We start from the raw sequence: 21,613 nt of genomic DNA, 5'->3' as shown, positions 1-21,613 counted from the left end.
TGAAGCCTTTGAGACTTGGAAAAGTGTAAAGAAAATAAGTCTACTTACCTTCAAATCTGCACATTTTATTAAAATGTTACTTTTATTTTATTTTTAAATATCTTTATCCTCAGTATAAAGACGACTTCACAACCTAAAGGTTAACATTCGTTAAGCTAATAATTGTTTTTTGCTCTGCATAAGTAAGTATAGTTTAAAAAACTTTACTTAACAGCCCTACGACATGGAGGTAGCAGGGTTCGAACCCATTACCGTATTTAGTAGCGCTGTGTTTTCAAATTTAAGTTAATACAAAAAAATGTAAAATCCTACTGTAGCTTACCTTATAAACATTTTCCAGTTTCTTATTAGACCATAATCTCTTGTTCTTGTTTTTACTGCTATTTATTAAAATATTTTACCATAGTTCAACCTCTTTAGGTTAAGAATATGTCTTAAACTTTAATAAAGTTATTGTTAATTAAAAAGTAACAACATGAATGTGATTTTGAAAGTCGTTCGCAAGTGAACACGTGACCAAAACAAATCAGCTGATTAATTATATTATTTTTTTTAGTTTTAATTAACCATTTTACTAATTTTTGTTATTTTTTTGTGTGTCTTAATTATTTCACATATTTTAAGGACGTATTATGTAACGTTTTATCATCTGTTACAAAATGTATAACACAATTATCCTCATTTTTTTAAACCTTGTTTACAATAACAAATATTTTGATTGACAGCTTAAGTACTACCTATTTTACTGCTTTAGTATCTTAAATTTAAAGCCATTGCTGTTGGTATTTTACCATAAATATATTAATATATAAGTGTATATATTAGTAAGACTCTATAAACGGCGGCACAAATTCCTGCTAAGCAATAATAATCAATAATATCCCAAACTGTCAAAGTCAACTCGCAGACTCGAGACCGGGTCTAAAAAACAAATATTACTCCATGTATAGGCTGTAAAGTCGCCCTTTTCTACAGCGATGATAAATAAATACAAAAAATTGTACCAATTGTTTACGTAGATTTTAATCTGTTAGTAGGTTAACACAAAAATGGATCAAAATTTGAATTTTACAAACGAGTCAATGCAGTTCACAATCAGGCCATTAGGTAATTTTTCCAGTGGTAATTCTGGCAAAGAACAAACCTATAAATGTTCCCAATGCAGTTTTACTACAACGTGGAAAAGCAGTCTACATCTTCACCAAAAAACCCACACAGGTAAAATTTTAATAAAAAGACACACCTGGCTTTACTATGTGAGGTCCTGGGTTCGATCCCCACTGCTCTCAAGTTGTAGCACCTTTTAGTAAGGCGCTATAAACAGTATAAACTACTGATAAGCCAACACCTAGTCAACAGCTTAGTTATCGGGCAATTATAATTTATATTATCCCAAACTGCAAAAGACAACTCAAGACAGGGTCGGGGTAACAATTGTTACTCTATGTTTAGGCTGTGAAGTCGACCTTCCCACATCGAGGATAAATAAGAAAATAGATTATGGTAAATTTCATGTTTTTTTTAGATGAGAAGCCTTGGAAATGTTTTCATTGTGGAAAAGAATTTAGATTGAAACATCATTTAAAACATCATATGGCCACACACTCGAAACTGAAAGATTTTAAATGTACTATATGTGATTACAGGTGAAAAAAATAGCGTTATAAACAGTATGAACTTCTGCTGAGCCAGCACTTGATCAGCAGCAAAATTACCGGGCAATTATAATCTATAAATCCCAAACTGCTAAAGGCAACTCGAGACTGGGTTGGAGTAGCTGATGTTACTCTATGTTTAGGCCATAAAGTCAACCTTCCTAAATGTAACCAAAAGTTTTTACTAAATTGTGTATTTTTGAATTTTTTTCTATCCTTGTTTATCTAGAACTGGAAATAGATACAATCTCCAAAATCACAAAATAAATCGTCACCGACTACAGTTAACCAACAAACGAAGAAAGAATCCTTCAAAACAGAGTAACTACGACAACACCCTACCATCTATGGTTGTCGGTTCATCTTTTGATGACAACAACCAAAGTTTAACAAGTCCCGCAACAGGCTATAATCTTCTATCTCCAACTGATTCATCAGATTTCTACAAAATCAATTTTCAGAGTATTTCGATTCCTGATTCTTCAATAAATATTTTAAATACTGAATCTATATCAGATCAAGCGTTCACGTCAATGGCAAAAAGTTCGCAGAATAATATTGCAATGAGTAGCCGGGGTGTTGATTTTTCATCGTCACCCGATAGCGTATCGTCGGTTAAAAAAGTTTTGTCGCCAATATTATGCGTTAAAGAAGACATTGGTGACAACAAAAATAAACCAAACTCGTTTCAAAGTTTATATCATGTAACAGAAGGTCAATCATCAAAAAATGTTGTCTCTGTTGAAGTTACAACTCCATCTAATCAAATTTCCAACACTGTTTCTCGGCGACTATCAAAAAACCAAGAATATCAACCTAAACTCGATAACAGACAGTCTTTAAATATTAATAAACAAAATCATGAAACATTTATCGAAATTCAAAATCCTACATTAACATCAGAATCTTCTAACATGCAATTAACATTAAAAGAAACTAGTAAAGAACAATTAGAATGGTGTTGCAGGCATTGTGATATAAAATTTCCCGATAATATTATGTACGGTCTACACATGGGATGCCATTGTGTATCGCATCCTTTTCAATGTAACATATGTGGTGAAGTATGTAAAGATAAACACGATTTCATGTTTCACTTTACAATTGGTAAGCATAAGACATTATAAAATGCAGTTTAATATTATTTTGCACCTTATTTTTTTTATATATTACACATTTTAAAAAATATTTTACCTATTATTATGACATATTTAAATTTTAATCATATCTTAATAGTATTGCAACACTGTATATATATATTGTTTTTGTAAAAAAATTTGTGCTTTTTTATAAATCTGTAAATATAAATATAGTAACATTTTTTTATTTACTCTCGATGTGGGAAGATTGACTTCACAATCTAAACATAGAGTAACATTTGTTACCCTGACCTAATCTAAGCTAACTTTGGCAGTTTGGGATATTATTGATTAAAATTGCTCGATAATTAATCTGCTGATTAAGTGTTGGATCAGCAGGAGTTTATACCGTTTATAGCATCTTTCTAAAGAGTGCTACAACATAAGAGCAGTGGGAATTGAACCCAGGACCTCAAAAGCCAAGTTAAACCATTACATTCGACTCAAAATCATAAAAAACAAATATTATATTCTATTTGGTCCTTTAATTTTACAAATTTTAAATAAATCTACAAACTATTGCACAAATGTTCATAAATCGTTTTATACAATTCCCATTTAAATAAACAATTCCCATTTAAATAAAATTGTATATTTTTAGAATTATAGTTATCATTTTTTGAGCAGCAGTATATTTACAGTGTTTAGCATAAAAAAGACATTGCTAGAGTAATATATTAATTATACAGTGTGCTTTTGCGGCACCCTTTCGCATGTAAAGAGTTATAAAACTTATGTAACATTATAATTAAATTAACCCTTTAAAAATAACAAGATTTTATGTTTTAAAAACGGTCCAATATTTAGCCTTAGTTACCTATGTGATTTTGGGGCATGTTTTTAAAATGCTTTAAAATAAAAGCTGCTGGCATTAAACACAGGACTCCATGTAGTAGTTATCAGCGCATTTGTAATCACTCTGGCTATTAAAGGATTTTTAGGTTTAGTAAATGAAAAAAATCCTAAAAAATTTCAAAACCTAATTATTTTTTTTGAAATTTCGGTCAAATTTTTTTTTGAAAAAATAAAAGGGCATTTCCCAGAGAAGTTGGGGCAAATAAGGGGTTAATAAAAATGTCTCATTGTCAATAAAATAATTCTTTATATAATTTTTAGAAATAAGTCAATATTTCATAAAAATTAAATGTACCTTGGTTAAACCTCTGCTAAAGAGTCTGCAATGATGAAAAATAAATTAACTGACCGGCACCGAAGGTTTAAGGACAGATTGTAATGAAGAAATAGAACTGGTCGACCCAGAATGCGAACTAGCGGAGAATTCATCTTTTTTACAATCCGTAAACACCGCTGTGAAGAAATCAGGCTCTGTACATCGCTTCTGGTATTTTGAGAAAATTTCTTTGATTCTTTGTTTGCGGCGTGTATGTGGGGGATTGTAAGCGTCGCTTGATAATCTTTTTCTACTGCAAGCATTCATGGCTGTTATTCTAGTTGCTGTGCCTATAGAGTTTAAAAAAATGACTTTTTAAATAAAAAATTTTATTTTTTGTTCTGATTTATGGGTAGTGGTTAAAAGACTTGGATCAACTACATGAGGTCCAGGGTTTGATTTCCACTGCTTACATGCTGTATTGCCCTTAAGTAAGACACATTAATGATACAAAATTCTGCTGAACCAAAAAACCAATCAGTAGATTAATTATCAAACAATTTTAAAAAACCGGCAGAGTGGTGTAGTGGTAAGAACACTTGCTACACCACACATGAGGTCAGGGGTTCAATCTCCACTGCTCTCATGCTGTAGTGCCCTCAAGTAAGATGCTATAAACAGTATGTACTTCTGCTGAGCCAGCACTTAATCAGCAGATTAATTATCAGGCAATTATAATCTATAATATCCCAAACTGCCACAGGCAACTCAAGACTGGGTCGGAGTAACTGATGTTCCTTTGTGTTTAGGCTGTAAAGTCAACTTTCCCACATCGAGGATAAATAAACACAAAAAATTTTAAATTCTTTTTTTTTTACTTACCTAATACTCTTCTACTGACCACCATACCAGATATAAGAGGAGTTGCAACCCCTCCCTTAGTTGTGGTTTGACCTTGTACTCTCACCCTGAATAAACCACTTTCTAGGGGATGGATCAATATCACTGTAGTATCTTTGCTTTTGCTGTTAAAAAAAACATTTTAATGCATTAGTATAACAGAACGTATAAAAAATTTGACTTTTTTTGTATACATCTTTATCCTCGATGTGGGAAGATCGAATGCGCGACCTAAACATAGAGTAACATCAGTTACTCCGACCCAGTCTCGAGTTGCCGGTGGCAGTTTGGGATATTATAGATTATAATTGCCCGGTAATTATGCTGCTGATTAAGTGCTGGCTCAGCAGGAGTTTATACCGTTTATAGCGCCTTACTCAAGGGCGCTACAGCATGAAAGCAGTGACCTCATAGTGGTGTAGCAAGTGTTCTTACCACTACACCACACTGCCAGTTTTAATTTATGCAATAAAAAAAAGGTTATTTAATAGCTTGTCCGACAGTCAGGACTTTAATTGTCATAATATGGTCGCAACTTTTAACAAATTTTTGCCTGCGATAATTTTAGTGCAGACCACAAATGGCAGTTTTATTTTTTTTCTAGGCCTATAAATACGACATTATTTATTAATTTTTTTACCTGTTTGCAGTTGTTGTAACCGATTCTTGGCCAGTCAGCATCTCACATTCGAGTTTTTCAATTGAAAAGTTATCTGAATACAAAATTAAAAACTTAAACTATATAATAATAAAAAGTAGGCCAAGTGGTCATGGCAATACTATAAGAGGTACTGAGTTCGATCCCTACTGCTACAACTATTTAAGCTTTTGACATTATTTACTTGGAGATAAATTAATAAAAACAGATTTTAAATTTGAACTTACGAAAACTGTCGTAACTTTCACACCACACGATGGCGACTTGAGCATCGGGTAAAGTGTGAAAAGCGGGGCGTAACATTGGGTTAAGTTTTTTCGTTCTTGAACCAATTGACCCAGTTGGACTAGTAGGGCTATCCTAAATATAAAGACAAGATAAAGTTAGTTATTTCTGTTAGAAAAACTTGATTTTTTCGGCAGTTTTTAACATTAGCAACTTTATAACACTTCAATTTAGTACATGAGGTCCTTGGTTTGATCGCTACTGCTTCCGTTCTGTAACGTCCTTAAGTAAGGCACTATAAATGGTATAGACTCCCGTTGAGCCGTCACTTAATCAGTATCATAATTATCGGGCAATTAGAATTTATATGATATCCCAAACTGGCAAAGTTCACCTTTGACTAAATCGGAGTAACTAATGTTACTCTATGTTGAGGCTGTGTTAAACCTTTCCACATTGAGGATAAATAAATCTAAAAAACTGTCAATAAATATAACTAACCTGGTTAACAGTTAAAGTAGAAGTACTTTGAATTCCCAAATCAAGAGTCAGTTTATTTTTGTCACTATCCACATTTAAACCTTGGTTAACACTGTCAGCATTTGAACAGTTGATAGTTCGAAGCCCTGGCACTATAAAAGCTACTTCTGTAGTTGCGTTAGCGTAGTATAAGATGTTTTTATCGCCGTTAAATATACTGGGACCATGTTTGTTAAAATCAATTGATTCTAAAAAAAAAAAATGAAATTGTTGTAACAAAAAAATTTTTTTCACTAATTGCACAAAGCTTTTAAAACAGCTAAAGAATGTATAGAGGCTAAAGTACAAGAGAGAATAATTCTCACTCCTTCCATGCTGTAGTGACCTTAAATAAGGTGCTATAAATGCTATAAACTCCTGCTGAGCCAGTACTTAATCAGCAGCTTAATTATCGGGCAATCATAATCAATAATATCCCAAACTGCCACAGGCAACTCGAGACTGGGTCGGTAACAAATGTTACTCTACGTTTAGGTTGTAAAGTAAGCCTTCCCACATCGAGGGTAAATAAATTTAAAAAACGATCTAAACTTACCATTTTGCTGGCCACACGTAGGATATTTCACTTTCCAACTATCTTGTATTTTCCCTGTCCAACCAGGGTGATTATGTAAATTAACGGGCCAACCAAGTGATAACAAAAACTCGGTGAATGAAGCATCTACAAGCGAGCTGTCCCCGCTAACATTAGCAAGAATCTAAAAAAAGAGAAAATTAGCAAGAATTGTAAATTATTACAGAGAATGAGCTAGGACTGTAAAGTACGAGAGAGAATTAGCAAGGATTGTAAAGTACGAGAGAGAATTAGCAAGGTCTGTAAAGTACGAGAGAGAATTAGCGAAAACTGTAAAGTATAAGAGAGAATTAGCAAAGACTGTAAAGTATAAGAGAGAATTAGCAAGGACTGTAAAGTACAAGAGAGAATTAGCAAGGACTGTAAAGTATAAGAGAGTATTAGCAAAGACTGTAAAGTATAAGAGAGAATTAGCGAGAAAACTGTTAAGTACATAAGAAAATCGGTGGGGACCGTAATGTACATGAGATCCTTAAACTTTCTCACATTAAGTTGGGACAGAAAAATGTTATTTTCTATTTTTTTACCTCTTCTCTTTCTGATTGCCCCTTTTTGACATAAAATATGAAAACCGTGTCATGATTTCTGGTAGGTAGAGAATCAAAAACTTCTAATTCATTTGCAAACGCAGAATCATTTGCATTTAACATCACCAGCTAAATAAAAATATTTAATAATTATTTGTTGTATTTATTTATCCTCGATGTGGGAAGGTCGACTTTACAGTCTAAACATAGAGTAACATTTGTTACCCTAACCCAGTCTTAAGTTGACTTTGGCAGTTTGGGATATTATTGATTATAATTTTTTAGCAAAAGTTTATACCATTTATAGCGCCTTACTTAAGGGCACTACAGCATGGAAGCAGTTGGTATCAAACCCAGGACCTTATGTAGTAAAGCCAAGTGTTCTAATTACTATACCAGGCCACTAGTTTAAATATAAATGCGGTAAAAATTTAAAAAATTTTTTAAAAATATTTCTAATTTTTAGGCAATACCTTTACAACACCTTAAATATTATAACACTCTAACCAATTTGTAATTTTTTCTATTCAGAACAAACTTACGTCTGGTCCTAGTCCTGCATTTCTCTGTGGTCTGACAGAATCAAGTGTGAGCAAGTTAAGATGGGAAAGGAACAATCTAGAAGACTTAAATTCCTGGGTAGCTTCGTTTGGAACACATTCTGGCATTTCTTCGGGATTATTTTTCCTTTCACTGTTAGTAAAATCAAGATTTTTTTAAAATTCAATTTTTTTAAGCGTATTACACAGTAAATGGCTGACCTAGTCTTACTATACAAGGTTTTGTGTTCGATTCCCACTGCTTGCATGTGTTGCTGCCTTTAAGTAAGGCGCCATTAAATAACATTTTTAATTAACTTTTAAACACAACTTGAAATTCGGTTGGGGTTTTAAAAATTAATACATTTTTAACCCATCACGTCTACCTTCTTAAAGTCCCATAATATTATGAGGTGGTTAAATCATTTAGCTAAACTATGTGAGGTCTTGGGTTCCATCCCAACTGCTTCTAGTCTGTAGAGTCCTTGACTAGGGCATTAAAAATTACATAAACTCCCATTGAGCGAAAAAGTCAACTCGAGACTAGGTCAGGGTAACAAATGTTACTTTATGTTCAGGGTCATAGAGTTGACTCACATTGAGGATAAACAAATACAAAACACTACCTTGTAATATCTTCATCATATTTGATCTGAAGTTTAATTAACTGCTTTATGGTTTCAACATGGGCAGATTGCTATAAAAAAACAAATTACATATTTAATCTGTATCATTAAACTGTAATTTCATTTTTATTATATGTACTTTATTAGTTTTAACAACATTTTTGCTTTACAAGAATAAGCAAATATATATTACTAAAAACCATTTTTACCATTTTTTGAAAAACGATATTTTACCATAATTTGGATTTTTTTTTTTAAATTGGGGGTTAATAAAAAGTGTCTTATTTTCAAAAAACAACCATTTAAGGTACATATTTTTAAACATTTAGGGTACATATTTTTTTACATTAACCAAATCCTACCTCTTCATTTGGAACATCTTTTAGAAGAGGAATCGAATAATCAGCTTTTACTAGAGGTATTCTGTCAGCTTCTTCAGGAAAAGTTCGGTGTTTGGCTCTAATATAGTTGGATGGTTGGGTATTAGGCAAAGGGCGTTCAGGTTGATGTAAGTAATCACTAGGTGACAATTTGTCACATCTACATAAAAATTATTTTTTTTAAATGAAAAAAAAAATTTTACATTGTTTTTTAAGAATTTGAATGACTAATAAATTTTACACAATTTTTTATGCATCAACAGTTTAAACTTTAGGCTTTTAAGTTTTTTTTCATACATATTTTTATCCTCGATGTGGAAAAGTGGAATGTGCGACTTAAACATAGAGTAACATCAGTTACTCCATCCCAGTCTCGCCTGTGGCAGTTTGGCTAAGCAAGAGTTCATACCGTTTATAGCGTCTTACTTAAGGGCACTACAGCATGAGACCAGACAGGATTATATCTACAACCTCATGTGTAGTGTAGCAAGTATTCTTACCACTACATTAATTTTAAATGTAAATTTTTATAGAAAGTTAAGTTAAAATTTTATAGAATTGTAGATTAGTAAAATGTATTTAGAATAACCTTGGTGTTTGTTTCAGCTGCATTGTCCATGCTTTCTTGCCAGAAGGACCTCGTAGCAAAATAGTTACCGTGGGAGCAGAATCTACAAAAATGTTAAAAAAAATAAAGATTTTTTTTGTTTTGTCTTTATTTATCCCTAATGTGGGAAGGTCAACTTTACAACCTAATCATAGAGTAACATTTGTTACCCCCACCCAGTCTCAAGTTGACATCGCCAGTTTGGGATATTATAGATTATAATTGCACAATAATTATGCTGCTGACTAAGTGCTGGCTTAGCAGGAGTTTATACCGTTTATAGCACCTTACTTAAGGGCACTACAGCATGAGAGCAGTGGGGATTGAACCCACGACCTCATGATGGTGTAGCAAGTGTTTTTACCACTACACTATGGTGTTCAGTTAAAATCACTTATAGCGTAAATAAAAATACTTTAAAACAAAAAAAAAATTCTATATCAATTTAGAATTTAATATAATTCTAAACACTAGTCAATAGCCAGCCCGTACAATCGTGATTTAAGTTGTCATAATATGGCAACTCTTCGCAACTCTTAACTAATATTTGCCGGCCAATAATTTAACGGTTCACCACAAATGGCAGTTTTATTTATTTTGTATGCCTATAAAATAGGCATACAAGTATACATGTTTCAACTGAGCTTTATTATATATAGATGGAGTTTTTTAACTGTACAACTTATATGTTAATATTAACTTATTAATAATTACCTGGCTCACAACCTAACTGCTGTTCCAATATACTCAGCATAGTTCCATTACATAATCCAAAATATTTAAAACTTTGAACAGCTTTGCTCATTGTAAATTCGTTTTCTGGGGCTACACAGCCTGCCCCGCTTGCGTATAACAGCAAGGAGCGTTCGTCCAATAAACTGCAAGTTGAACTGGGTGTGGTGGGTGAGGGAAAGCCCCCAAGATGTTCAAATACCCTGAAATTTCATCAAAAATTTAAATTTTTTTTTTGCAAAATTTTTGTAAAATGTCTTCAAAAAATAAAAAAAATAAAAAATAAAATCTCAGGAATCAAACTCAAAACTTGTGCCTTTGTATTTTAACTGCTACATCATTTATTGTTCTAATTTAATATCATTTCTTACAAAATAAGTAATTCCTCGGCAGCTTCTCTAACTCTTTGTGAAACTGGATTAATTTCTTTCTCCGATTTCATTACCGGTTCACTCTTGTCAGAACCGGTTGGATCCGGTTTCGATTTGCTTCCTGATATTCCTAGCTCTATAATTTCAAGCACTTCAAATAAGCAATCCTAAAAAATAAAAAAAAATTTACAGAAAAAAAATATCAGCAGTGTGGTGTAGTGGTAAAACATTTGGCGTTTTGGGGGTCCTGCATCGATTCCCACTGCTTCCATGTGATTTAAACACGTTATGGGGTCCTGAGATTGATTCCCACTGCTTTCATGCAGTTAGGACACTTTATAGGGGGCATGGGTTCGATTCCTACTGCTTCCATTTGGTTTAAACACTTTTTAGGGTCCCTGGATCGATTCCTACTGCTTCCAAGCAATAAAAAAAAATTGCAGGGTTCTTAAAATGATTTCTACTGCCCCAGGTAGACAGAACACTTTATGGGGTCCTGGGTTCAATTCCCACTGTCTTCACGTGGTTAGAATATGTTATAGAGATCCTGGGTTCAATTCCCAACTTTCAACTTAAAAATAATTATATGTGAAACATATTTTTATTTGCCTTGTCATTCATTAAGTAAGGATGGTCCATCAGCCACTCTGCTAATGTATGAAAAGCGGTGACAATCATGGAATGAAGTTCTCGTTTATGATGTTGCGGAGGACGTTGTCGTTGGTAGACTATGTACTGGCACAACTCATGGACAGCTCTTCTGCATTCTTGGCGATCTTCCATCCTTATTTCAGCCTAAGTTTGGGAAATTTAAACAAAAAAAATTATTTTAAAAATAACTTTTTTTCGAAACTTTTTTTTCAAAAAAATGAAGTTTTTTTTAGAAACTTTAAATTTACTTTTTTCTTAAAATTTTTTTTTTCTATTTAAATTTTTACCTTCGCCAGACCACTTAATAATTCCAGGGCAGCAAGGGTTATACCAACATCTGACTTCCAAGATTCCAGCTTCTGTGAAACTAGATGGATGATTTGCACAAACAAGCCGTAAGCTGTTTCTATGCAAAATGCAATTGTGTTATTTGACATAAAAAATTTACAAAAGTGCTTTGGGTCTTTAAATGCTGGGGTTATTGGTTCAATACTTATTGCTTGCATACTTTAACAAGACTTGGTAAAATATTAATACTAGTCAATAGCCCAGCCTTTAGTTGAAATTTTAACCCTTTTTTTGTATATCTTTATCCTTGATGTGGGAAAGTTGAATGCGCGACTTAAACTTAGAGTAACATCAGTTACTCCGACCCAGTCTCGGGTTGCCTGTAACAGTTTGGGATATTATAGAGACTATAATTGCCCGATAATTAAGCTGCTGGTTAAGTGCTGGCTCAGCAGGAGTTCGTACTGATTATAGGGCCTTACTCAAGGGTGCTACAGCATGAGAGCAGTAGGGATTGAACCCACGACCTCATGTGTGGTGTAGCAAGTGTTCTTACCACTACACCACGCTGCCAGTTGTTGTAATATGGTCGCAACTCTCAACCTAATATTTGTCTGCGATAATTTTCTCGGGCACCGCAAATGAGAGTTTCAAAATGGCAATAAATACCAATAAAATCATATTTTAATAATAGACTTACCAACTTGTACCCCTTCGCTTTCGTTTGGTTGCGCTACAGTTACTTCATCTTCAGTGGCTTCAAATAATGCTGAGTCATGCAATGATAATAACAGTGCCCCTAGTAAGCAAAAATAACTTTAAGTTAATATAAAATAACCTTATTTTAAACGTTAACATATACAATCATAAATTAGAATTATTTTTTAAGGAGTTAGCCAGTTTTCAAAAACATATAAAAGTGTAGTGGTGAAAACACTTGGCTTTATCACATAAGATCCTAGGTTCGATCCCCACTGTTCTCATGGTAAAGCGCCCTTAAGTAATGTGCTATAAACAGTATAAACTCCCGCTAAGCCCAAAAAGCCAATCAGCAGATTAATTATCGGGTAATTATAATCAATAATATCCCAAACTGCCAAATGGGAACTTGAGACTGGGTCAGGGTAACAAATGTTACTCTATGTTTAGTTCATGAAGTCAACCTTTCCATATTAAATAAAATTAATCATATATAATTTTGTTTAAAGCAACCAAATCTAGTTTAACTGACCCAGTATCATTTGAGTGTTAGTTGGATCGGATTCACATTGTAAAGCTCCAATCAAAAGATCTAGAAGTCGCTTCTTTAAGGATAGAAAATTTAAGTTGTTTGACGATGCCCCACTGCTTGCCCATAATTCTTGTATGTCCTAAATTTTAAAAAAAATTGTATTTATTTATCCTTAATGTGGGAAGGTCAACTTAACAGTCTAAACATAGAGCAACATCTGTTACCCAAACCCAGTTTCGAGTTGCCTTTGGCAGTTTGAAATAAAAATTGCCCGATAATTAAGATGCTGATTAAGTGTTTGCCCAGCTGGATTTTATACCGTTTATAGTGCATTACTTAAGGGCGCTACCACACGGAAGCAGTGGGAATTAAACCCAAGACCTCATGTAGTAAAGCCAAGTGTTCTAACCGCTGCTACAGCATGAAAGCAGTGGTGATTAAACCCAAGACCTCATAGACTTATACCAAATGTACCAACCATTACACCATGCTACCAATGTTATTATATTGTTTAAGATATAAGTACATTAACAAGTTTACCTCTATTTGCAAAGATGTATAATGCAAAGGCAAAGGCAGCATTGATATAAGCAAATGAATGGATGCTCTCCTTAACTCAACTATACTTAAGTAAGGTTTGAATTGTTGTAACTCTCTGTCAAAAAATTCATATTTTAAATATAAAAGCTATAGTATTAATATTACTGTATATTTAAAAATGCTAAAGCATGTAAGCAGTAAGATTCGAACCCAAGATCTTATGTAAAACACTTGGCTTTAACATATGAAGTCTTGGGTTCGATTCCCACTGCTTTCAAGCAGTTATGCTCTAAGTAAGGCACTATTAACTACTATTAAGCTAAAAACCAAACCAGCATTCAACAATTAAATTTAAAAATTTTGGCCATTACAAGATTTGAACTGGAGACCTTTGGTATTCTTATTTTATGACCGATGTTTTACTATTTTAAAACACATCAAAATTTTTGAAGAAAATTAAAATAACTTACTTGTCAGGTAAGATTAGTTCCAATGCATTAAGAATAGCAGGAACAAGGCAAGTAACTCCTGGTAGATCAATCCTTAATAAATCGACTGAGTTAAGTAGAATACTGGCGAGCACCTGTTTACTCTCTCCCAGCACTCCCTGGTTCAAAACCAGGTAAAACCTAAAAAAAATGTTTTTTTTAAATCTTAGTTTAAATTTTTTTTTTTATATCTATTTATCCTCTATGTAGGATACTCGACTTCACAGCCTAAACATAAAATAACATTTGTTACCCTGACCCAGTCTTAAGTTGTTTTGGGCAGTTTGGAATATTATTAAGTTAAATGGCGCAATAATTTAAATGCTGACTAAATTAAGAAACCGTTAAAATCACCACATGAGATCTCTGGTTCGATCCCAACTGCTTTCATAATTAAGTGGCCAAAAACAAGGCTTTAAACCGAAATAGCATTTGTTGAGCCCAAAAACTCAATAGCATATTAATAAATACATAAGAAATTAATGCTGTAAAGTAGTGGTTAAAACAGTGGTTAAAACAGGCATTACTTTGTAAGGTCCTAAGTTCAATTCCAACTGTTTCAAATGCTGTAGTGCAGCAAAGTAAGGCTACAAAACTGGTAAAAACTCCTTCTGAGCCAACGAACAATCAGTAGATTAATTATCAAGCAATTATAATCAATAATATTCCAAACTGGCAAAGTCAACTCAAGACTGGGTCGAGGTAACAAATGTTACTCTATGTTTAGGTCATGAAGTCAACCTACCCATATTGAGGATAAAGTTTAAAAAAAAAGTACCTGGCTAAATAAGTGGGCAATATATGTTCCCCCGCTTTCTTGCAACAGAAAAGTCGACACAAGGTCCCGCATGCTTCCGCTCTTCCCGCATCTGAAGACTCGGGGTAATCGGATACGTCAAACATCGGGTTAGGAACAAGGTTGTCACTAGGTGTCCCCACTGCCAAGGAACTGGACACAGAGTAAGGGATGCTTGAAGATCGACTTCTGGAATTTTCTTTTAAAATAAAAAAATTTTAATTACAAAAAATTTTTTTTGCTTTTTTTCGTACCACCTTAAGGTGATAAGTTTTAGATTTTTTTGGAGAAAGAGTGCACCGGTAGGATGTAGTTAAGATATACATAAACACCAGACTTAAGGGTGAATATTTTGGCATTGGCACGGCTTGAAACCGAAACCTCCCGGTTTGTAGTCCGATGCCATGCCTTTATACTAGTACAGTAGTATACTGATCATGCAGCAAACTACAAGCAAAAAGGTTTCGGGTTTGAGCAACACCAATGCCAAAATATTCACCCTTAAGCCTGGCGTTTACAGATAGCTTAAACACACCAAAAGGTTTCAGGTTCGAGCTCCACAAATGCCACATTATTCGCCTTTGAGCCCGGCGTTTACAGATAGCTTAAACACACCAAAAGGTTTCGGGTTCAAGCCGCAACAATACCACACTATTCACCCTTAAGCCTGGCGTTTACAGATAGCTTAAACACACCAAAAGGTTTCGGGTTTGAACCGCACCAATGCCACACTATTCACCCTTAAGCCCGGTGTTTACAGATAGCTTAAACACACCAAAAGGTTTCGGGTTCGAGCCGCACCAATGCCACACTATTCGCCTTTAAGCCTGGCGTTTACAGATAGCTTGAACACACCAAAAGGTTTCGGGTTCAAGCCGCACCAATGCCACACTATTCGCCCTTAAGCCCGGCGTTTACAAATAGCTCAAACACACCAAAAGGTTTGGGTTTGAGCCACGCCAATGCCACACTATTCGCCCTTTGAGCCCGGTGTTTACAAATAGCTAAAACACACCAAAAGGTTTCGGGTTTGAACCGCACCAATGCCACACTATTCGTCCTTGAGCCCAGTGTTTACAGATAGCTTAAACACACCGAAAGCATATGGCTTTGAGCCCAACTAATGTCACACTATTCGTCCTTAAGCCCGGCGTTTACAGATAGCCAAACACACCAAAAGGTTTTTGGTTCGGGCCGCACCAATGCCAGCCACATTATTTGCCCTTAAGCCGGCGTTTACAAATAGCTAAAACACACCAAAAGGTTTCGGTCCGGACCGCACCAATGCCACACTATTCGTCCTTGAGCCCGGCGTTTACAGATAGCTTAAACACACCAAAAGGTTTCAGGTTTAAGCCGCACCAATGCCACACTTTTTATCCTTAAACCCAGCATTTACAGATAGCTAAAACACACCAAAAGGTTTCGGGTTCGAGCCGCACCAATGCCACATTTTTTGCCCTTGAGCCCAGTGTTTACAGATAGCTCAAACACACCAGAAGGTTTTGGGTTCAAGCCATCTATTCACCCTTGAGCCCAGCATTTACGAATAGCTCAAACCAAAGCAACAGTATTAACTCTTAAGCCCAGCATTTTTGGATAGTTTAAACACATCACAACAGCAAACCCTTACCAATAAAATTACAAAAACCTTAAATTTAATATTCTTACCTGATTTTCCCTCAAACTTGCAGCCAACTAACGAAGCCCCGAATAACCACTCCCCAAATAAGTTTAAAATACTGTTGCACTGGGGCCTTAGACTAGTAGGGTGGGGGTGCATATCAATCACATGTTGGGTGGGGTTGGGTGAGTTATTTGATGGGGGGGTACTGGATGTTGTGGATGAACTTGGACTCATTATAATTGATGAAGAAGCGGGGGCTGTTGAGTTGGGGTTGGGTGATGATGGGGGTTTGGGGAATGAAGCCCCGGAAATTCCCTAAAAAATATTAATTTATTTTTAAGTTAAATTTATTTGCCATTTTTACCAAAAGTGACATTTTACCAAAAGTGATATTTTACAAAAAGTAACATTTTACCAAAAGTAACATTTTACCAAAAGCAACATTTTACAAAAAAACTATCATTTTACAAAAAGTAACATTTTACCAAAAGTGACATTTTACCAAAAGCAACATTTTCCAAAAAGTGACATTTTCCCAAAAATGGCTTTTCACTGCTAATGTTTAGTCTTAGTTTACCTTTTTAACTTTAGCAGATTTCCTTGTATTAGTCGGTGTAATGGGAGTTGCAATTTGCATCAAAATATTTGGGTAAGTTACCTCGTATTTCTTCTCATTACTCAAACCTGTAAATATACAAATAATATCACAAGTTGTGGATATGGGTTCGAACCCCACTGCTTCCAATGGCAGTTTGTTATAAATCTCCTGGTTTATTGATAACAGGGCTTGTACTACTAAATCCTGGTAGTTTAGTGTAGTGTTTAAAACACCTGGCTTTACTACATAAGGTCGTGGGTTCGATTCTCACTGCTTTCATGCTGTAGTTAAGTAAGGTGTTATAAATAGTACAAACTCTTACTGAACCAAATATCAATTAGCAAATTAATTATCGGCAATTATAATCATCACTATCCCAAACTTACAAAGTCAACTCGAAATTGAGATAAACTTGGTTTTTTCTTAAAAAACTCAAACTCACCCAAGAAAGCGTCGACTAATGACGATACCCCCTTCATAGCTTTAAGGAATATGTAGGGTAACATCCTTAAACATGGGTGCTGTGTGGGTTCCATTTGACCCAATGATAGCTCTCTGAACATTGTGGTTGAATTTGAAAGCTCAACAGGGTTACTATTGAAAAAAAAAATTAACTTTTAGATAATAAATTGTAATTATGAAAGTTAGCAATTACGAAAGTAAGGACTGTAAAGAATGAGAGAGAATTAGCGAGGACTGTAAAGAATGAGAGAGAATTAGCAAAGACTGTAAAGTACGAGAGAGAAACAACGAGGACTGTAAAGCAATGCATATTTAAGGATTTCTTAGCAAATTATACAATTTTTTTATTAAAAAATTTTAATTTTACCTGATCATATGTAGGACTCTAAACCAAGTTTGTGCAACTCTTTCATTATCCATTTGTTTTGGGATATATTGCATGTCAACCTCAGGTACTTTAAATAAAGGAAAATCTTGTCCATACATAAACATCAACAACCTAATACAAAAAATTTATTTGAAAATACTTTGAGAATAAATTAAGTAATACCGGCAGCAAGGTGAAGTGATAAGAACACTTGCTACCCCACCATAAAATCCTGGGTTTAATCCCCACTGCTCTCATGCTGTAGTACCCTTAAAGAAGGCGCTATAAACAGTATAAACTCCTTATGAGTCAAAACTAATCAGCAGATTAATTATCAGGCAAATATGGATACCGGCAGCGTGGCGTGGTGGTAAGAACACTTGCTACACCACACATGAGGTCGTGGATTCAATCCTCACTGCTCTCAAGCTGTAGTGCCCTTGAGTAAGGCGCTATAAACAGTACGAACTCCTGCTAAGCCAGCACTTAATCAGCAGCATAATTATTGGGCAATTATAATCTATAATATCCCAAACTGCTGAAAGCAACTCAAAACAAGGTAACAAATGTCGCTCTATGTTTAGGTCATGAAGTCAACAATTCTACCACTCTACGTTTAGGTCATGAAGTCAACCACATCAACAAAAAAACTACCTTGAAGTAAGAGCAGCAGTGATCCTGCTCCACCAATCTACAACAGATGGATGATGCCTCCATCCAGATAGAAGATCACGAGAGGTCTTCCAGAGGGATGGAGTTGGGAAACACCTAGAACAGGACAACATCCAGATGTCGAAGAAAGATTGCATCAGTTGCTCGCACATCTGCTCAGCTAAGCTGTCTAAAAGTAAATTAACAAAAAAGATAAATGTAAGTGTTTTGTATGGTTTAATCCCCACTGCCTTTATGTTGTATCGCCCTTGATGAAAGTGCTCCAAAAAACGGTTAGAACTCCTGTTGAGCCAACACTTAATCAGCAGCTTAAATATCAAGTAAATATATTCAATAATATCTCAAACTGGCAAAGTCAACTTAAGACTAGATTGGTGTAACAAATGTTACTTATGTTTAGGTCGTGAATTTGACCTTCCCACATCAAAGATAAACAAATACAAAAAAGGTACCATACGATAAAGTTACATAATTGGTATCACAATGTCACATACTTGGTTGAGATGGTGGAGCTAAGAGTGTATTAGAAACTTTGAGAATAAATATAAGAATAGTTTCCCAAGTTGCTCTATCTATCTCAACAGCATCGTGAGCTAATGATTGGATTGCTTTTAATACACTTTGACACAAGGACAACTGGCTGTTGCTGGCACTATCAAGTCTATATAATAATAATATAATTATACAGTTTGTTTAAAAAAATTTATTGTCGGTAATACGTTTTTGACAAATAATTTTTAATAATATGTCACTAATTTTTACTCTATTATCAGGCTGTGAAGACAATTTATACAGAATTTTTATAACTATTTATAAATAAGGTGGTACGTTAATACCTTAATTGTTATAACTTTACCATTGAAAATATAGGTAATCTTATTTAAGTACTAGTTTAATTGTTATAATTTAATTAGTTATAGAATTGTAAAATTGGTATGGGCCAGCATTAAGGACATATATATACAAGATATAAATATATATATGTAAAGAATCGTTAAAGTAATATAAAAAAACACATAACTTTATAATGAAAAATGTAAAATTTTTTTACCTTGGCATGAAAAGATTTTGTAAATGCACAATTATTTTTCGTACATAAGGTAACGGATCATCGTAAATAGGTTTCGGTATATTCGTCTGAGGTCTCGTTGAAATAACAGTCAACCAATCCAAGTAAATGTTTGCACTATTTTGTAAAGTTTCGAATTCTGTTAAACAAAGCCCATAACATATCGCCTCCATAGTCCATTTTACCTTAAAATAAGTATTTTTATATGTTTATCCTCAATATTTTACTTTTTTTTGTATATATCTTTATCCTCGATGTGGGAAAGTCAAATGCACGACTTAAACATAGAGTAACATCAGTTACTCCGACCCAGTCTCGAGTTGCCTGTGGCAGTTTGGGATATTACGGAGACTATAAAATTGCCCGGTAATTATACTGCTGATTTAGTGCTGGCTCAGCCGGGGTTCATACCGTTTATAGCGCCTTACTCAAGGGTGCTACAGCATGAGATCAGTGGGGATTGAACCCATGACCTCATGTGTGGTGTAACAAGTGTTCTTACCACTACACCACGCTGCCGGTATAAGACTATTTTAATGCTTATATAAAATTGATTAAACTTTTACTTGAGAATCATTTAAAAGTTGTGGTGAGTTTGTATCACTTGTCTGTTGCCTTAGCATCACATGCTGTCCTGCATGTTGGCCTAGAACATAAAATTAATTGATAAAAAACTTTAAAGTTAAATGCCAATATTAGCCCAAATAAATCTATTTTAAAGTATATATATACTTATTTACAGGTTTTTTATTTTATATGTGATAATAATTTAATTCAAACCATATATGCATATAAAAAAAGTGTTTAAAACACTTGGATGTATAGTATAACAAATATGTGTTAAGATAAATAGACATTAAATAAGACCCCATCTGTTATTGATAAACTAACAGTGTAACTATTAATAATAGGCCAACATTGGCCAAGCATTATGAATATATTTTCTAGTCTTTGCATGCACATCGGACTAATGTTTAATTATTTATTTTATATTTATGTAAATTCTTCAAAAAGTAGACAGCAATTTATTAGGATCTCTAGAAGCGTCGTCCGCCGGTTAAAACAAGTAGTACTAAAATGAATGCGGAAAGAGCGGAATGTACAGAAAAAGATTAGGGTAAGATCAAAAAAATTTCACAATTCCGCATTTTAAAAACTTGGCGGACGACGCTATTAGAGCCCAGTCTGGAAAGTAGGGCAGCGTGCACGCACGAGATTTTTTTCGATGAAAAAAATGCACGTCCGAAATTAAAGTTTTGCACGCCTGGTTTTTAAAAAAATGTGTGCACGCGCAGTGCTGACGCCTTGTAAATTTAAGCCAGATTTAAGTAAAGCACGCCAACATAAATCACGCGTGCACGTGTAGACCGAAAATCGTAGTACGCCTGCACGCGCGGTCACGCCATTTTTTATGCTTGCACATCTCGTCGAAAACTGCCCTACTTTCCAGACTGAATTAGAGCTCCATCTATTATTGTTATTGACATCTGATAATAAATTACCCAAACCTAAAAGAATCTAAGTAGTTTAGAGTTTAGGTCATCCCTAGTAACTATACCTAATTAAAATTAATTTCCTTACCACTATTTGGTGTAAAACTTGAGACGATCGAGTGAGCTACATCTTCGGCAATATTTGCAGGATAGTTATGCAAAACACTTCGACATTTGATCGTGTTTAACACTTCAGACTCGATAGAAGGGTATTCCGCGTACATTTTAATGTATATTTAGTCTCAGTTACATGCTAACTAGCTCTTCTAAAACGAAGACAAACCCTTTCTTCCTACTTCAAAGCAAAATGTTTTTTACGATCTTGCAGAGACCTAAAAGAAAACAAACAACCGGGCAGAGACCGGAAGCCACCGGCACAATTTTTTTGTTTATATTTATCCTCAATGTTAAAAAATTTACTGCCTAAAGATAGGGTAAAATTTGTAACCTTAACTAGTCTTCTGCTAAATTTAACAGTTTTTAAATTCGACATGCAGTTTGGTGTAGAGGTTAGACCACTTAGCTTCTCCGCTTGAGGACTCGGGTTCGATAACCATTGCTACTATGCTCTATAAACTCTTGCTTAGCCAAAAACCAAATAACAGTTTATATATTAAAGATTTATAATCTATAAGATCACAAGCTGCCAAAGGCAACTTTAGACTGGGTCTGGGATACAAATGTTACTTCATGTTTAGGCCCTGAAATCAACTTTTCTATATAAAAAAAAAAGGTTTTTGCTGATTT

General features: G+C 34.3%; 2 protein-coding genes across 2 annotated transcripts; one reads left to right on the top strand and one right to left on the bottom strand.

Annotated features, from left to right (window-relative positions):
• The first annotated feature begins 786 nt into the window (after positions 1-786).
• LOC145759976 (uncharacterized) lies at positions 787-3,356 on the top strand. The gene is made up of 3 exons (XM_082573836.1): positions 787-1,218; positions 1,526-1,646; positions 1,885-3,356. The coding sequence occupies exons 1-3, from the start codon at positions 1,050-1,052 to the stop codon at positions 2,780-2,782; spliced, it is 1,188 nt and encodes a 395-aa protein (XP_082429962.1). The 5' UTR covers positions 787-1,049; the 3' UTR covers positions 2,783-3,356.
• On the bottom strand, positions 3,270-21,174 carry LOC145759974 (ral GTPase-activating protein subunit beta-like). The gene is made up of 29 exons (XM_082573830.1): positions 20,955-21,174; positions 19,940-20,019; positions 19,356-19,558; positions 18,799-18,965; positions 18,287-18,473; positions 17,633-17,764; positions 17,246-17,397; positions 16,783-16,889; positions 16,250-16,520; positions 14,561-14,777; positions 13,765-13,923; positions 13,295-13,409; positions 12,755-12,893; positions 12,224-12,322; positions 11,523-11,641; positions 11,194-11,379; positions 10,585-10,751; positions 10,196-10,416; positions 9,464-9,545; positions 8,857-9,034; positions 8,495-8,565; positions 7,872-8,022; positions 7,330-7,458; positions 6,764-6,926; positions 6,190-6,416; positions 5,691-5,823; positions 5,446-5,518; positions 4,788-4,930; positions 3,270-4,255 (listed from the first exon to the last, which is right to left on the bottom strand). The coding sequence occupies exons 1-29, from the start codon at positions 21,088-21,090 to the stop codon at positions 3,990-3,992; spliced, it is 4,473 nt and encodes a 1,490-aa protein (XP_082429956.1). The 5' UTR covers positions 21,091-21,174; the 3' UTR covers positions 3,270-3,989.
• Between the last annotated feature and the right edge of the window lie 439 nt (positions 21,175-21,613).

This window comes from Corella eumyota, chromosome 7 (genome assembly GCF_963082875.1).
Source record: "Corella eumyota chromosome 7, kaCorEumy4.1, whole genome shotgun sequence".
NCBI lineage: Eukaryota > Metazoa > Chordata > Ascidiacea > Phlebobranchia > Corellidae > Corella > Corella eumyota.
This window is presented reverse-complemented; position numbering and strand designations above follow the sequence as displayed.

Bases quoted from the DNA above. Each gene is read 5' to 3' on its own strand.
- LOC145759976 (XM_082573836.1), top strand. From the start codon at position 1,050: ATGGATCAAAATTTGAATTTTACAAACGAGTCAATGCAGTTCACAATC. The intron at 1,219-1,525 runs GTAAAATTTTAA...TGTTTTTTTTAG, and splicing joins TCACCAAAAAACCCACACAG to ATGAGAAGCCTTGGAAATGT. The intron at 1,647-1,884 runs GTGAAAAAAATA...TTGTTTATCTAG, and splicing joins TGTACTATATGTGATTACAG to AACTGGAAATAGATACAATC.
- LOC145759974 (XM_082573830.1), bottom strand. From the start codon at position 21,090: ATGTACGCGGAATACCCTTCTATCGAGTCTGAAGTGTTAAACACGATC. The intron at 10,417-10,584 runs GTAAGAAATGAT...ATGAAATTTCAG, and splicing joins GCCGAGGAATTACTTATTTT to GGTATTTGAACATCTTGGGG. The intron at 8,023-8,494 runs GTAGTGTTTTGT...TTTTACTAACAG, and splicing joins TATGATGAAGATATTACAAG to TGAAAGGAAAAATAATCCCG.